Below are 18,353 nucleotides of genomic sequence, written 5' to 3'. Positions count from 1 at the left end.
TTTTTTATTGCAAACATTTCTGTGTATTAATGAAACTGTGATGGATTTCCTTTTTTTTCTTCAGCTTAAGCTATTCTACTAGTTGTTTATGAAAAAAAGAAGTCACCCAATGATCTTTTTATGCAACTTTCCAATGTTTTATCAGCTCTCCTAACTAATAGCTGTGTTTACTGTTACACTTCAGGATTTTTTTCCTTGTGGCATCAGTTCTTCAACGAAAGAAAAAGCTGAGGCCAAAAAGAAAAAGCTTAAAACCCATGAGAAACTCTCTAAACTTCACCCTTTCTGTTGTTTTGCTAGTGAGAACCCAGGGTTGTGTTTGGATGCTGAAGTGGCCTTAGCAACTGGGCAGCTGCTTGCCCCTAGCAGTCAGCAGTCCAGCAGTGCAGCCTCCCGGGGGGAGACACCCTGCTCCTTCAATGAGGAAGATGAAGACGATGAAGATGAGGATTCTTCCTCCCCAGAATGAGGACAGTAGAAAATGAAATATACAAAATGCTGCTCAAATATTCTTAATGGGAGTTCCTGTTTGGATTTTATGGTTTCCTGCCTTGGTTTGCACTGTGTTCGGTGAACCAAAACAGAAGCTTCAAAACAAGTTTATCCATAGCTGAAATTGAAGAATTGTATAACTGAACACAGAGTGACATGCAGAGACAGAGCAAAGTGGGTTTTATAAACTATAAATGAGGAAAAGAACAAAGTCCCTGGAGATTCGGCAAAGTAAACCCTAAGTTCTTCTTTTCCATTTTGGGACTCAAGTCTCTGTCTTCCCTTTGACTTTTTCAGATGGAGAAGAAAACAGTCAGTCAGTAAAAGCCAAGTCCTGCACAGTCTTTTGGCTGTGCTGCCCTTAGAAAAAGGCGGAGAGAGCACATGCAAATGTGCTAAAATCATTATTTAAAACTATCTTGTATGAAAGTGGTTATAGGGAGGAGGGGCTGTTAAAATGTTTGCTGTTTTTCTTTTCAACTTGCTGTATAGAAGATTCTTAAAGTAATATAAATTGCAAATGATGAATCTTGAAATAGTTTCTATCCATTTTAGATACTCTAAAAGTAACATTAGTATGAAAGGTTCATATGTTCATTTATATTGCAGGCCTAATTTATTACAAGTGATTATTCTTAGCCATTATTAAAACAGTCAGGAAAAAAACAGTATTCTCTGCACCAGCTTTTTTCAAGGAAAATAAGTTTAAAAATTGTATTTCTAGATTACAGCATATTTGGTGTAGCTTCTCCTTTATTGTTCTAACTTTATATAATCCCTTTGATGTTAGAGCGTGTCTTGTTTTTTTTAAAAAGGCTTCCCACCATGTTAAGGATCTCAGGCAGTGTGTTTTCAAGGCAGTCTTTTCAGATTTGAGGTGGGCAGGTCATATAACTTTTAAAGTCATAGGCTGAGGTTCTTAGGAAAAGAAAATAAAATTTCAACAATACATCATTTCATGTTTTGCATTCTGGTCAGCTTGAATTCTGACAGACTTTCTTATCAGTAACTTCAGTTGCACTCACCTTGATGCACCTCTGAAAGTTTTGATAAAACCACTTAAAATAATCTGTGGCTCAAGTTACCCAACACATATCCCACGTGAACTGTTAAATTAGATATGCAGCAGGAGGCTGTGTTTTCCATAGCTATCACATCCAGTCATAAAGACCTTTAAAAAAACCCAAACAACTTGAATATCAATGCAAAATACACTGTAGATGTACTCTCTTCCCATGGTGTTCCAGCATCCAGGACTTTGCCTAGACTCTAAGTTAACTACTTTTCATGAGGTAAATCTCTCCATTTTTTCCACTGTCTGTAGGTGGTAGCCCTTTGTCTCAGCTGCCCCGGCTCTGTTCCTGCATGGGGTAATGAGGCAGCTTGTGCTGTTGCTCACCTGAGCAAAGCTACCCCTGTGCTGCTGGCAGGATCCCTCTCACTGCCTGAGCTGTGTCCACATCATCTTTTACAGCCAAACCTACACTCACCTGGGCCAAGATCCAAAAGCACCCAGCCTGAGCTACAGAGAGAAAATGAGGCTCCAGCTCAAGAGCTGCCTGGCTGTGTGCAGGAGTTAGCACAGGGCTGGCTGCTCACAGGACAGGTAAAACTGAGGAGTAGATGAGCACCTGCATGTTTACATCACAAACTAAAGCATCCAGACAGAAACTTTTCACAGCTACTTCAAACTCCTGCACTTGAGGAGTATCTGAGGGCAGCACCAGTGTGTAGGTATGGCTCTTGACTAAGCTATCTGTTTTACACAAATGAATGACAAATGTACAAACTAAAATGCCTACCAAGATATTCACCCTTGGGGCAAGACTGTTAAGACCCATCCTGGGCTCAGGGCTCACAGGTAACAGCAGGACTGAGGACTTTACATCCCCTCACTTCCACTGAATCTGTAACACTACCTCCATACCAGAAAAGCTTTACAGAATCAAAAGAATATTCTTGCTGAGAGTCAGTGCTTTGAGCCAAGTGGCTCACTTTTGAAACGGGGAGAAGGGAACAGGTACTCCACACATATTACTATGGAATTGTCAGCTTCATGACTGACATTTCATTCAAACAGGTAATCACTTTCATTCTCAAAAAACCCATTGCTTTTTCAAAAACTGCCCTGTCAGTCAGCTTTCACTGGAGAGGGCAGATCAAAGATAACTTATATATGCATGATCCTAAGGAATTCTTAAAGAGGGAAATATCTTCCAAAGTAGTTATACCTGCCTCCCCCCAATAATTCATTAGAGACACATTTAACTTTACACTTTCTTCACATTCCCCCTCAAGATCTGTGTAAAAACAAAAACCAGCAAAATACTAAACAGTTCCTAAAGAGCAGCACTTTGAACTATAAGAACCTGGCAAAAAAAGGCTTCCACCCCAGAAATTGAATGTATTTTATTAGCAATCAGTGGGCTTTCTCCTTTACAGGAGGAAGATCTTAAATGACACCTTTCCTCAATTGATGTCTGTGCCCTTCAGAGCTGCAGCCTGCACAGCTGCTTGCTTTCTGGCAGACATCAAACTATCAAATTTAAAGACAAAAATAAAAAATATGGGAGCACATAACATTTATTTGACAGCTAACCCAAGCCTCTAAAAGTAATTTTTCCTGAACTAGTTGAATACAAAGGACAAAACAAGTTAGAACATTTAGAAGAGACTTCAAAAGTAAATTCTTTCCTTGGGCTTCTTTGTGCCAAGTACCAGTTGAGGATGAAGTTCAACTGAAGCACTGTGGTCTTGTGGCTACACTAAAGTCTGGGAACTAGGAGAATTTGGAGCCTTTTCCAGCCACAGTCACTTGTGTATGATCTCAGGCAAACCTTTCAATCATTCCTGGTGATCTTAGCTGCCATATTAAAAAAAGAAAAAAAAACACACAAAAACCACAAACCAAAACAGGTAAATGCAAGACCTCACTAAAGGCAGCTGCTGCAATTGTAACACAGAGGTTGAGAAAATTAACAAACCACAGAGCTCCCACTAAGCTCATGGCAGTGCTTGTGCTCAGCTGTCTCAACACACAGGCCCTCCCTCCTGCTGAGAGCCAGCACTTTCCACAATAAAATGGTCATGATCAAGACTGGTTTTCCCACTTTCTATTCACTTCCCATCATCTCCTGTCTCGTGCAATACCCCTGACATTCATTGACAGGAATCAAGCTGCAACTGGTACTAGATCATACTTTGTATAAGAAAAAGTTAACATTTAAATTTTCATGCAACTTATATTTAAGATAAATTGAAGTGATGTTTCTGTGTCTTGGAACACTCTCTCATGGTTATACATTCAGGAGGCACTTGACTCTAAGCAATATAATGCTGTATGCAAATCCCTTTATAGCTATAGTGCAGTAAGCAACTTTATTTCTGGACTAACTTTGTGGCGCTTGAAAAATCTAAATTTGACTTTAAAACAACTGGTCAGTTCCACTATCTAGATGAAAAACTACGAGTGGGAGACAGTATTTTTCTGTTATGTGTAAATCTGACATAATGTTTGTAGATTTTAGTATTTAAAATTGTATTAAAGTGCACCAGTCTTCTCATTTCCACACTGGAATTAATGCCAACAATCCAGCTAATCTTAGAAAGTGCATGTATCTAGAAATAAGACCAGTTCCACTGAAGGTATTGTTTAAACTAACACCATTAAACCCAGTACAAGCCCTGCTGTAAGTGTTTCCATTTTGGTTAAGGGGTTTTAAACTACAGCTTGCAAATAACCCTAAATTCTTTTGAGTAGCTGAAAAATGCCAAGGATACAGAATTCCCACAGAAGGACTTCTGCTGATCAACTGTCAGCCTGAAGTAACTTATGTAAAAAGGCCTAATAACCAAATATTAATCCTATTTTTAAAGAAAAATGAGGCCTTCAAGTTCATGTTCACACATTAAATGGTGCTTGAATTTAGAATTCCACAGTTAAGGTTTAAAAACTCAAGTCCTATTTCTTTTGACCAAATCCAGCATTTTAATTCAAGAGTATGGCTGAAACTTAACCACATTTGAACTCTGGGCAATAATCCTTTTTGTAGTTAACTGGCCCTTTTCAGCTGAAAATAATCCAGGCAGTTGATTGTAAAGACTTTCCTTTTAGTGAGTTAAAGATGTTTGGGGTTTGGATTCATTTAAAAACAAAGCCAGTACCACAGGGTATGGTATAGAGAAAAAAAAACAAAGCAAGCTATCTTCTGCCTGACCCACCTCATTTATATCTTTTCATTCCAGGAATCTCTCAGGAGCATCATGGTATTAAATAACCAGATGTAACGAGTTGGGGAAAGACTATCTGTGCTTTTTTTAATTTGTGATTTAAAAAATTGTAGTAATAGCATACTTTGAGGTGACATCCTTCTGCTGCAGGTGGGTCCCTCTGAGGCTGAAGGTGTCAGCACTGGGAAGTGATGTCTCTTGCAGTATTAGTGATGAACAGGAGAGGGAGAGGCCAAGGACCTGTTTATGGAGGTTTCTTCTTTAAAATGTGCCACTTCTTGAATTCTGACCTCTGTCTGCAAGCAATGCACCAATGAATCATTTGTTAATTTGTGGACATCACACACCTACCTAAGCACATGAACAGCTCTAAATACTTAATTTTCTGCTGGCAGGTGTTCACACAACCCAATCCTGAGACCATAAACCTTCATGATACTCATTTCTTAGTCTTAACAAAGTTCCCAAATCAGATTATCTCCTTCCTATTCAGCTGCTGAGTATTTTTAAGAGGCTGTGAGTAACTCTTCTCCCCCTGATCCAGGTATATTGCCAAAAATATCCATAACTGATGTTACAGTTGTTCATTCCATCTGCAAAGGATTACTGTCCTTTCAAGTCACTGCAGAGTTGTGTGTGCAAGAACCCCCCAGCTCCTTCAGTCTGTGTGCCTCAGGTAGCATCCATGGATCCCTCCCCAGCTGGCACTGACAGTGAGGGGAGGGAATGCTCATTGAAGTAGTCTGGCAGTAAAAGCAGAAAGGGCTGTTTATTGCAGCTGTTCTATATATCTATATGGTCACTCTCCACCTTTAATACTACCTTGTCTGCCCACCCAGAGATCAGACAAAAGCAAAATGTTTTCTTTCTGCTTCCATATTTTTGACAGTACCAAAGAATCCAACATTTAGGATATCCACCTAAACTGCAGGACACCCAAAACCCTTGCTCAAAATTGGGCAGAAGAGATCTAACCATCCAAATCCCAAGGGAAAGCCTCCTGCTTAGGAACAATATGGAACAAATAAGTACTTCTGCATTTATCTAGGAAGAAAAGCAGACCTGTGTCAGGTCAGTGTCTGTAACAGAGCCATGATAATTCCAAGCAGATACAGGAACCTCCCAGTAACCCAGACTTGCATCTCTTCTTAGTCTTCTGTAGAAAAGTGCAGTCACTTAAATCTGATTTCTCTAAATGCCATTCTTACATACTTCAACACTCTCTAGGCATGGTTACTTTGGATCTATGGACACCATGGGATAGCAGAATACAGGAATGTCAAATTTAAATCCAGCTGTAGATGCAAATCAAACTCATCTATGCAAGAACTTTTTGCAAGACAAAATGAGTCTTTACTGGTGAGTTGGTTTTAGCCCATTCTCCTGTCCAGGCTGAATGAAACACTCATCCCTTGCACTGCCTGGTTCCTGTGCTGCCCATGCTGCCCACCCACATGAGCCAGGCAGCCAGAGAGGGAAAAACACCACATCTCCACAGCCCTTCCTGCTGACATTTTCAGGTCACACACAGCTACTGTGAATAGCCACAAAAGTTGAAACGACCAGAAAAGGTGAAGGCCACAAAACCAATCTCCAGGCTTTTTGATGGGTTTGTTAAATTGCTATTGTAACTTTAACAATTAGCGGATTTGGCTGTACTAATGCAGGGATTAAATGGATCCTCCAGAATTTCCCCTGGAAAACACCAGTGGAATCACAACCCATCATACAAGTTTCTGAAACATTCCCTGGTCTTAAAGGCCATGCTGTGTACATGAAAAATACTTCAGAGAAGCATAGGCAAATGTTATGGCACTGTATCTCACAAGCACCTACTGTAAAAAAATTATTCCTACTTTGAACAAACTTGTAAGAAGTAGGATATGAATCTGTCCTCATTCCTCAGGCCCTAACTGCAAACCACGTCCTGGCATCAAGGCACAGCCTTTGTGTTTGCATATCCTGCATGGCATCAGAAGAAACTGGCCAGCAAGCACAGGCAGAGTTTTACACCAGGACTTGTTTGTTGGCACCTGGAGGATGATCTGGCAGTAGATGAGTCCTTGGCAAGGAGGACTGATGCTGAATTCTGGCTGATGTGCCATCAGCCCATGTTCTGAAGGTGCTGCAACAGGCAGCAAGGGGTAGAAAAGGCAGGTCTAGCCCTCCATCCCCCCTTACAGAAGCACTTTTTAATATCAACTATATTCTGCATGGAAGTAATTATAGAGACACTTCCTTTTTATATTTAAAATGCAGAAACCACTTGAAAGTCCATTAACTTTTTAAATTAAACTTTTTTTTAAGAATAAGGCCAGTCATGGACAAAGTTATTTAATGACCTCCAACACTGAACTCAGAGCAGGGTTTTGTAAACATAGTGGGTGGGAAGAGACAAATCCAATTACAAGAATGCTAATTATATGGGATTTGAAGTTTTAATTAATTTTTTTAATCTAGTCATCTTGCTCTCCCAACATGCATTGGCACAAAGCATCACACAATGATGGAAATTTTTCTCCCTTTTCTTGTGCTGAACTCTTGTATCTTCAGGAAGGCCCAAGTTTCCCATTCATCTTCATTTGCTGCATTTTTTTAAATTCTCCATGGATTTCTTTCTTTCCAAATATCTATAAATTATAAACTAAAGTTTTATTTTTGCAGAAAGTCTGCTATTAAGCTATGCTGATTTTTTTGTCCTGATCAAATAGTGTTAATTTCTACTACCACATCGTACGTGGCTAGGAGAAGTGTAAAAAAGAATGTGGTAGTATTTTATGTGCTTTAAACACTGACAAAGATATAAAGAAAAGTGCATATACAAAGTTCTACTTTCCTAATAGGAACACTGGCATTAGCAAATAGTATATTTGAAACAATAGGAAATATTACTTTGTAGTAGCAAACACTTTGTAAATAAAAACTTGTTATTTTTTTAATGGAAATTTTATAGAAGCTTTTTCTGTATACTCAATTGATCCCATGTTTACTGAAAATGCTGCAAGTGGGAATTGTACCTTGCAAATGGGGGTGGGGAGCAGACAGTCTGAAAAGGTGAAAGCTGTATATGCTTTGGAGAAGAACATCCAGTTTTCTGTGAACTGAAATGTAAACTTTAATTGTAGAAGAACTGAATAAAAGAATTTCAAGGCAACAGGACTGAGCTTGTCTTTGAGAAGAACATTGCAGAGAAAAGGTTGTTCAAGGTTAACACTGCCAGTCTGTGCACCTCACTAGGAAAACAAGGAGCTGCTCTGCTTCACATGGGAAATATTGCATCCTTTGGTTATTGAATCTATCACAGTCTGGCAACTGCATCATCGTTGGCTGGTCATTCAGACAAACCTCCTGTGTCATTATCCAGGAAATGATGCTGGACTTCTGAGATTAGTACATTCTGATAACTCACCAAGTGTTTAGGGATATTATTGTCTCTATCCATTCAAGACACACCTAATTTATACCTAAGAGAAGGCCCCAGAAACAGGGTGTGTTCCCCTAGTCTATCCTGTTGAACACTCTCCAAACACCTGTAGACACTGAACATAGATCTTTCCAAACCCCTTCCTCCTATTTTGGTAGCAAGACTGCAAATGACAAGAATTTAGGCAGCATTAGATGCAGTCCCTCTTCATCTGTGTTGGCTTTCCAACTCTGCCAAATATGAAAACACCAAGTAATGTCACAGTGCTTGCTTTTCCCTGTGTGCACAGAAGACCCACGACTCACTATTTTTAATCTCAAATCAGCTAGAAGTAAAGGTTAAAGACAACAGCAGAAGACTTGCAAAACTGGGGGTTCATTCTTGTGTAAATGACCACAAACTCCTTTCATCTAAAATGCAGTGGCATATTTGGGAAGACATTTTCACTAACAGATTTGGCAAATAACAACCTAAAAACTCTTGCAATGTCTTTTTCAGGACCAAGAAACAACTGCAGAAATGAGATGATAAGAGGGTATAGTATTTGTATCAGAAATAAATATATTTATGGTTTATTTATGCTTCTTAAAAAAAAAAAAGAAAAAAAAAAGTCTAAAAATCCTTACCTTCTTTTGTGTCAGTGCTCCATAAGTTGCTATCAGAATGATTCTGAAACTGTAAGCTGATGGCGAACCTGGTTGGAAAAAATACCTCTCTTCTAAATAATCCTTAGTTCTTTGTGCTATATGTTCAGCTGAGGATCTCCTCCCTAAGAACCCAACAAAGCAACTGAGGAAGTGTAAAAGCATAAAAGCCCATTTCATCTTCTCTAAGAAGTACTCAGCACAGATCTCTAAAAAGTCTACAAATAATACTCTCTGAAATTACAAATACTTTTGGTTAGAGTTTCTCTGACTGTCCAACCAGATACCATCATACAAACTACTTTGTGTTTTTCTTCACGTAAGTAAATCTGTATGTTTCCTAAAAAAGGGAATCAAGCAATGATAACTGCTGCAGGATTAAGGTGCTCTGTGCTAATAATGGAAGCATTAAGACAACAACAAATATCGTCCTTGGTTAAAAATAACAGTATTTAAAACTGTATCTTGTTGAATTCCACACATTCTGTTAGGAAGCAAAAAATATCTGAAAACATTCAGGAAAAGCAGAAAAAACCCAAATTTGTGTAGGTTTATTATTCATTAAACTCTGTCTCGACCCCAAGTGTAGGATAGGAGATAAATGTGAACAATACTTCATTGTGCGAGTGCCGTGTCACGAGTGCTGCCCTGAGCCGTGTGATCCGTGTAGGTTGCTCCTGAGGAGGCTCAGCTGTGCTGCAGTGCCCGTCCCTCGCCTGCCGGGGGAGGGACCCGTCTGCTCTGGGGGTCCCACATCATACTGCATTCCTGTTCTGGTCCTGCGACTGGACACCATTCCAAAGGCTGGAAAACCTAATGTCACTGGGACTCCTCCTTGCTGAACCACAGTTCAGGGGTAACAAAACAGAAGAAACTGTTCCTACATATTTCACAGAACTTCCCATCTGTCACAAAGGTTAAATCAAATCTGTTAGACTGAAAGTCCCAGACTGTTGAAGGCCCTGCTGCCCACTGGTTCTTAGAGCTGCCCCCTGGACAACTGATTGCAGGCTCGGTTTTGTAACATTTCAAGAATCCCTCACCGGCCACTCAGAGAACCCAGAGGCCCATTAAAAACCGAAAACCATTGTCCCAGGCAAAGCCACACAGGAAGTGATAGAAAAGCCTGCAACAATGAGATGACATCAAAAGGAAGAAGTAAGCAAAGAGAAGGGTTTGTGTTCTTCCAGCATAAGGCAGCAATGGCAAAATTATCTAAGCACCATTCTTGTACAATACATGAAACCACGCAGCCAATACTCCTCCTTGGTTCAAATGACCTGTGCTAACCCAAGTTTTCATCATCCTGACATTAAAGTCCAGGTTATGCAGCAATGACAGCATTACATACAAATAATACATTCCATTAAACTGCAACCATTAACTGAACATTTTTTTTCAAATATTAAATAACAAAAGTTAAATTTAATGCCATATTATGCAAAAAGCAGCAAATTGCATTTTGACAGCAGCTGCTGGCATACGCAACACAGTTATATTTAACAAATATGCACCACAAGCACATAAGTGTCTTGGCACATTTAGAACTTAAAAACCGTTTCAAATGAGTAAACCCCACGAAAATGTCCTAGCATTGACCTGTGTACAATTTAAGCCTCCGACTCTGCAGAGTGAAATTAAAACAGCAAGCAGAGCTCCCAGTAAGAGGACTGGGCTGAGTGCAAGGAGAACAAGTTCCTGCAAGGAAAGGCAGGCAGTGAACGCACCACAGCCAGCCCATGGTGATGCCCGCACCGCACCCACGCTGCTCTGTGCTAAAGGTAAGAGTTCTTTCTTAAGGGGGGGTAGAAATTAATCCCATGGAGCTTCCACAGCTGCCAGCATGTTTTAAGTCCACACCTTGGTTAAAAAGAGGTGTTTGCACGCTCGTTTGTTTTGTTAAGAGGCAGTTCTAATGCTTTAAAGCTACTGTTTTGGAATGACAGCTTTTGACCACAACACCCGTATTACTCCCCAAGAAACTACAGCCTTGTCTTGAGGACCCGGCCGGTATTTCCCGAATTCCCATGTCTGCCCCTGTGTGTTGCAGCGTTGGGGGCACCCATGTCCCTTCCTGCACTCACTGGCGGGCCATGGCATGGCCGTGCCTCTTCCCTTACTCTGCCCGGCCATGGCATGCCCTGTGCCCCTTCCTGCACTCACTGTCGGACCATGGCATGCCCTGTGCCCCTTCCTGCACTCTCTGCCCGGCCATGGCATGCCCTGTGCCCCTTCCCGCACTCTCTGCCCGGCCATGGCATGCCCTGTGCCCCTTCCTGCACTCTCTGCCCGGCCATGGCATGCCCTGTGCCCCTTCCTGCACTCTCTGCCCGGCCATGGCATGCCCTGTGCCCCTTCCCGCACTCTGCCGGACCATGGCATGGCCTGTGCCCCTTCCCGCACTCACTGCCCGGCCATGGCATGCCCTGTGCCCCTTCCTGCACTCTCTGCCCGGCCATGGCATGCCCTGTGCCCCTTCCTGCACTCACTGTCGGACCATGGCACGCCCTGTGCCCCTTCCTGCACTCTCTGCCCGGCCATGGCATGCCCTGTGCCCCTTCCTGCACTCTCTGCCCGGCCATAGCATGGCCTGTGCCCCTTCCCGCACTCACTGCCGGGCCATGGCATGGCTTGTGCCCCTTCCCTCACTCTGCCCGGCCATGGCATGGCCCGTGCCCCTTCCCTCACTCACTGCCCAGCAAAGTCGGCCCTGCTGTGTCCCAGCCACCGCCCCGCAGAGGTTCCGGACGCGGCCCCCCCCGACTCCAGGGGCACGCACAGGCCGGGACCGGCCCCAGCGGCCGCGGGACCCGGCCCAGGCGAGCCAGCGGCGTTGGGCTCCGGTACCACCGGGCACCGCACCCGCTCCGCCGCCGGCGCTGGCCCTGCCCTGGCGCTGCCGCTGTCCCTGCCCGCACTCGGTACCTGCGCTCCGGCCCTGAGGGGCCCGGCCCTGCCCCTGCCCGCACTCGGTACCTGCGCTCCGACCCTGAGGGGCCCGGCCCTGCCCCTGCCCGCACTCGGTACCTGCGCTCCGGCCCTGAGGGGCCCGGCCCTGCCCCTGCCCTCACGGTAGCGGCCGCGCGCCCCTCGCCGCTCCAGCGCGTGCCGCAGGTCCGGGAGCGGCCCGGGCTCCGCGGGGACGGAGCGCACCGAGCCCCGCTCCTGGCGCACTGGAACCTGGGCCGACTGCTGCCAAATTCACCTTTTTATAAACACTCCTGATTCCTGAAGAGTTCGAAATTAGCATCTGAACACTAAGATAACTTGGACATTGTCATAACCAAGTCATTAGGTATTACTAATTAACCAAGCAGTAGAAAATGCTGCTGTAACTGTTGCTAATAAGATGTAGGTTAACACAGCTGCTGGCTCTGTGCAATCAGGTTGGCCAGGTTGATGTAAGCCCGAGGAAAGCCCAGGTTTTTATTGTTACTACTTTCAAACCGTCTCACCTTTTGATATTTTCTCATCATCTCATTAGCATGACTAAAGCCAAGTTCTAAACATTCTATCTAGGCTTACAAACTTCTACTTCATGTTCTGCCAAGCTTCTACCTACTGTTTTATGTCATCAGGCAATGTATTAAGGCTATTAAATTAAGATGGGATGTGATAGGGCTGCTCTGTCTAGAGGCCATTGCCAAATAACTGAGTCAACTGTATCAGAGCATTTATCAGACCAGTATTTGTTAGCCCTTGAGCAGCAAAATGAGGAGCAGAAGTTTTTGCAGTGACAGAGACTCGCTGAGGTCTGTACATTAACTGCAGACCCTTCCAGCACATCTAACTGTACAAGTGTGTGTGTTGCTGAGATGGTTGGTATTGACCCATCTATTTCTCTGTAGGAAATGGGTGATTGGCATGAAGACAAATGGGCACATATACTGCCAGAGATGCAGCAATTCCAGGAAATAAAGCAGTCCTGGATGGAGAATATTTTTTCAGAAATAACTACAAATTCATTCATTTCATGGAGGAGTGCCCATATTTCAAACCTTTGGAAAATGTTTCACCAAGCAGTATATTTTCTGACTAATGAACCATTCACAGTTTAAAAATACACTGGACTAAAAGAAAGTTTAAAAATATAACAATAATTTTAAAAGATAATTGCAGCCAAATATACCCCACTCTGATTACAAATGGGTATAGTCCCCCCCAACTGGGAGTTCTTTTGTTTCTATTCAACTGGTTAAACTTGTATTAGAAAAGATTACATGAAAGTATCAGTAGCAAAAAAACCCAATAAACCAGGAGACAGTGCTTTCCAGGGTTCAAATTCTTAAAAGATAAAAAAAAACCCTGAAAGTAAAATTCAGTAAAGTACAAGGGCATGGAAGAGAGTGGGCCAACAGACTAAGTGGGTCTGGTTTCATGGGCTCAGGAGGCACAAACAGCAGAACAAGCACGCACCCTGAGGAGCGATGAAGATACTTCCAGAACTACACTCCATTGGCACATTTTAGTAACTCTATCTAGAGGGTAAAATACTGCATGAATTGGATACCCAGGGATGTGCTAAAGCTCTGTAACAGTGCTATGGAAGAGAGAAAATGCACATGCCATACCCTGCCCAGTGCTCCCTGGGCTTGGTGGTGTTAAATTGAACAGGAGAAACTGCAGAGACTTGTGCATTTATCTCCACTCCCACTGGCCCTTACTGATCACCAGCAACCATTCAGTCAGTAGAAGAGCTACCACAGATTCTTGCCTTTACATGGTTGACTGTGTGTTTGTTCTCAAGGAGCTTGGCAAGCAGGGGAACACAGAATGTGTTTTTTGCAGTGCAGAAGGAGTTAAGGAGCCATGTGCCCGAGTTCCCTGCAGATAAGAACAGTGTGAGCCCCCTGACAAGCCAGGCAGCCAGCTCTGGCTCAGCAGATAGTAGGAACATGAACTGAAGGGGCAAAGACATGTCACGATTCCAACAGCCATTCATATCCTGGGGAGATTTCAGAGAGCTCTCTTGTCATTTTTTAAACCATGGCTGCATTGCTCTTTGTCAGAGTGCATTTGCCAGTTGCACTGCTGAGTTTTCATATGCAAGTCAGCCTACAGCAGTTTCCAGTAATGGCATCTTATGCAATTTCTGACCTACTTTAACACATTGGGGCATTTGGAAACATGAGATCCACTGCAGCAGCTTTCTGCTTGACAGTGTGACACTGCAGCAGGAAGAGCAAGTCTTTAGACAAACACATGGATCCACTAAAATACAGGTAACAAGCAGACTACAATTTTCAAGGTATCTGTCAAGCCATTAGGCACATCCAGATCAATCATCCTAAGTATTATTCTTAGCTAGAGACCATGCACATTATTTCAAAAAGATCAAATGGTCAAGTCAGTAACTTACATAGGCACTGACCTGTGTGCTCTTTCTCAGCCCATCTAGGCTGCACTTTCCTGAAGAACACCTCAAATGAGAGCTTTTGTGCATGACTGATTATAAACCATGACCTGGTTAGCAGTACAGGGATCTTCTCTCTTGTCCCACTAGCCAGCTGTGTTCAGAAGAAAGGTGTCTTCATCCTCCCAAACTCCAGCAATAAATGGAACATCTCTGAGAACTAAAAGTTTTATCAAAGAGGATTTTTGATACACTTTTATTAATTCCACTACCAAATATGAACCTAACTAAAGGAAAGAGAGCATGTAGAATCATTGCTACCATTAATTAGAATTAAGCCTTAAATGGGAGAAGTAATAAGGAAAAATTTGGATTGCTATCCCTTCCTTCTACCCCATGAGAAACAGGATTCCAAACACATTTCACTGTGTGGAAATTTCAAATTTGTAATCTGTTATAAAGGGAAGTTTTAAGCATGGTTGAAGCAAAGATCATACACACCATCATGACTTGTCCCATGCAGACAAAACCATTAAGGCCAAATGACATCCAGTATTATTCACCAACAGCTGCTTTAATAGAGAGTTATCACTCTTGCCCTGCTATCTCAGTCCGATTTTTACCTTACTACAGTGTCTCGATGATATTTCTTTCACTATTTTCCTGCAATTCCTCAGCTTTAGGTGAAACTGTAACTACTACTGAAAGCTATAAGCATTTTAGTATACTCTTGCCTTGGCATCAATTACCTTGTCATATAAAAGAGATTTTATGTAATGTTATTTACTGAATTCTTGTTTTGTGTCCTTTAAGATAACTAATAAAATTAAGAGGTATTTCAGGCTTCACCTGTAGGTTAATACATCACCTTGAACTTCAGTAAACCCTTCTACGCTATCAGCTTAAAAAAAACCCCAAAACTGCCTTATAGCCAGCAAGGAAGTTACTATGCAACTTAAGGACAAAATAATAAGCAGCTCTCAAAAGAAGGCAGAGCCATTGATGCAACTTCTGTCAAGAACACGTTAAGATTTGTAATCTTATCTGTGGATTTGTTTTAAACTAACATTTAAATCAATTGGTGTGAAATTTACGACCACTTGTAAGTAATGTTTAAATCAAGCAATTTCTCCACACAAATTTCGAGAGTTGCAGAATTACAGATGATGTGCTAAGTATATGCTAACTCTCCTGAAAATGGAAAGGCAAAAGAAGCATTAAAAAAAGTTAGGTGTTGAGCAAAAACCCAATTCCTTACACTAAAACTCACCCAAGCTCTGATGCATTATGCTTTTTCACATTCACAAGAACACTTGAAATGTTAAGACAACCTGGTACTAAATCATAACCATTAAAATATTTATAGTGTTAAGTGCATCTGTCCCATTTGTAATTAGGAGTGAAGTGGCAGCTTCTGAAGTTAGAATCTGAAGCCCAGCAGGTTTAAGAGAGATTTTGTTAGAAACAATAAACCCTGGAGGAGTTATCACTGTAGGGGCTCTCTTGTATCAGAAAAACAGAAATAGCATAATATGCTCACAAGTCACATAACATTTGGGTACTGGAAGGACACATTTTTATTCCATACAACTGTAAAGCAAATTCAAAAGAAGAGAACCCTTTCTAATACACAATATACACAGCTAAGTAAACTTTCTATACTTGAATATGATTTTTTTTGTTCCAAATACATTGATAACCATCAGTTTTTTACAGGAATTGTTGCCAAATCCAGATTAAACTCTTAACAATTCCCTTCAGGTAATGCAAAATCAAGATGAGGCACTGCTTCCAAAGCGACATGCAATACTTACCGATCAGACCACATAAAAAAGATTTAGGTACATGCTAGTGAACAAAATTTTGAAATTCCCTTTACTGGCTTCCTTACGTGCTTGCCTGAGATTTAAAGAGACAAAAGAAGTCTTACTTTTTGTCATGCATTATTAGAGCTATTTGATCCAAACTACACAGTGACATTCAAGCTTCTAGTAACCCTCATGTTAATGATTTTCTGATAGCTCTGCTAAGAATCAGTCACCAAATTAACATACTTCAAACTGCAGCAACCTGAATTTTTGACTTTTCTCTGATTTTTTTCCCCTCCCATTAAGACAGGAAGAAAACCTGCAGAAAATATCTTACAGAGGATTTCACTATGATTTTCTATATTAAAATGATTCTTCTAAGAATACAATGGGAATTTTACATGTTTTAACTGAAGGGCAACTTCTGACTACTGTAAAATGAGGCCTTTGATGGATGCACTATTCATAGTCAGGAAACTTAAGGCAGAAGAAGAATCCCATTTTTGGTGCCTACATGTGTAACCAAACAAGCATCAGGACAAAATTCATGATACCGAACAGCTGAGGATAAAATTTACTTCAGTGATTTATCCCCTCAGCACAGCTAATACAAATGAAGCTTCCAACACAGAAGTGATGTTCTTCAAAAGGAAACTGAAAGGAAAGCCCATGTGGTGTTACCTGAAAGAAATAAATACCAAACCAGAAAAGCACCTCAGTAGTGATGCAGAGGATGGGCTGAAATAAATGAAATAATTGTATTCCCCCAGTGTACATGGGTAGAACATGCAATCACCTCAGGCCATTTCCACATCTGCAACAGACTGGAGCAAAGGGAGATCAGAGTTCTGCCCTTTGTAGGTGGAGCTAGACCTGACCTACAGGTAAAACTGAACAGTAGGTTCTGAACACATTTATGCCTCACATATTCTGTTAACACAACGAAAAAAAAGTCTGTCTAAATGAAAATTTTTCATGGTAGATGACATTAACAAAATATTTTTATTTCTGCAAGAAAAAAAGCACTACTTTCCAGGTATACTAAAACAAACTGTAAAAATAAATTCATTTAAAGGATTCAGTAATTTGATGGTAGCCTTAGAAAGTGCCTAACGAGCAAGATGATGACTAGCACTTCCACTAACAGGGAAGTCAAAGCTCTGAGTAATTGCAAAAATCTTTAAGATTAAAGGTTTGAGCATTCTGAGGTTTTGAAATCCATAGTCAGAGCTGCCCACCTACTCCTAGCATCTAGGGTTTTTCCAGAAAACCTTAAATGATGCAGTTTTCTCCATCACAGGAGCCCCATCTCATTTTTTAAGACCAAAGAATACCCTCTGATGCAAAGCTCTTGTTCAGCTTCAAGCTCTACTTAATTTCTCCAAAAGTAATGATGAATAAGCTTTACAGAGAGGTAGACTTAAATAGGGCAAATCCAGGTTCAGTACCAAGTTCCTGAGAACTCTGCATTTAAAAAATTGTATGAAATCATTCAGCAAGGCTTGGTGCTGAGAAGTATTTTTCCTTTCCAAATCTCCTACTGAGAAAGAGGCACGGTGCAGAGGATTAAAACCACAAAAAACAATACCCACCCTCCCCACTCTTGTTTTTGTTTCCATACTGATTCACAACTCCTTTAGTCTATACAACTCTTCTTTCTACTCTTCATTTGCATCCAGACTTTCTCTTTACTGCTGGGGAACTACTACAGCAAACATTTCAGTACAAAAGGGAAGAGTTTTCTTTACTACAGTTCTACAAGCAGCATCATCCTCAGCTGGAAGTCATTGCCAGTCAGTGCTAAATGTCAGCTGTCCTCAAGGGATCATCTCATTACTGCATGATGGATGTAAATAAAGCCTTACAGCTCGTTTTTTTCTCTTGACAAGCTTCTCCTCAGCTTCCCCTGTAACCCTGTGTGTGTTCACGTAGCGGGTGGCAGGGGGAGTGAGGCATGCAAGGAGGAGGCACCTCAGCTGATTTGGGCACACACTGGCAATGTTACAGTTTTGAAATTAAAAGTCCTTATTCCAGATTTGAAGATGCTAAAAGTTACAGCAGTATAAAAGTTTAACATTTCAGGTTTCTGGTAACATGGTAATAAATTTAAATCTTTATTCATAATTTAAACTGAAGGGTAAAAAAACTTTACTCTAAAGTTCATAAGAAGGAAAACAGTAATTTTATCCTATCCTAATAGTCTGTACACTTGTTTACAGAAAATTGCTTTAGCTTTAACTACTCAAGATACAGTAATAAAAATGAGAACTAGTTCAGTTTAATAGTTTAACACTAGATTTACTATACACATACATTTTACATGCTTATTTTGATAGCTGAACCCTTCCAAAAGTTGTGGGTTTTTTTCTTTCTCCCCCCCACCCTCTCCCCTCAACTGATCA

The 18,353-nt window shown here is 41.4% G+C and overlaps 1 protein-coding gene across 5 annotated transcripts in view; it reads left to right on the top strand.

Moving 5' to 3' along the window:
• TFDP2 (transcription factor Dp-2) overlaps positions 1-7,876 on the top strand; it is a 56,495-nt gene extending 48,619 nt beyond the window's left edge. For all 5 annotated transcript variants that reach the window (XM_033068706.1, XM_033068705.1, XM_033068704.1 and 2 more), the window contains one exon: positions 301-7,876. In XM_033068706.1, the coding sequence (XP_032924597.1) occupies positions 301-469 (169 nt within the window). In that variant the 3' untranslated portion in view covers positions 470-7,876. The remainder of the gene's footprint in view (positions 1-300) is intronic.
• The last annotated feature ends 10,477 nt before the right edge of the window (positions 7,877-18,353 follow it).

The sequence above is a fragment of the Catharus ustulatus genome, chromosome 10, assembly GCF_009819885.2.
Source record: "Catharus ustulatus isolate bCatUst1 chromosome 10, bCatUst1.pri.v2, whole genome shotgun sequence".
In the NCBI taxonomy this organism is placed as follows: domain Eukaryota; kingdom Metazoa; phylum Chordata; class Aves; order Passeriformes; family Turdidae; genus Catharus; species Catharus ustulatus.
This window is presented reverse-complemented; position numbering and strand designations above follow the sequence as displayed.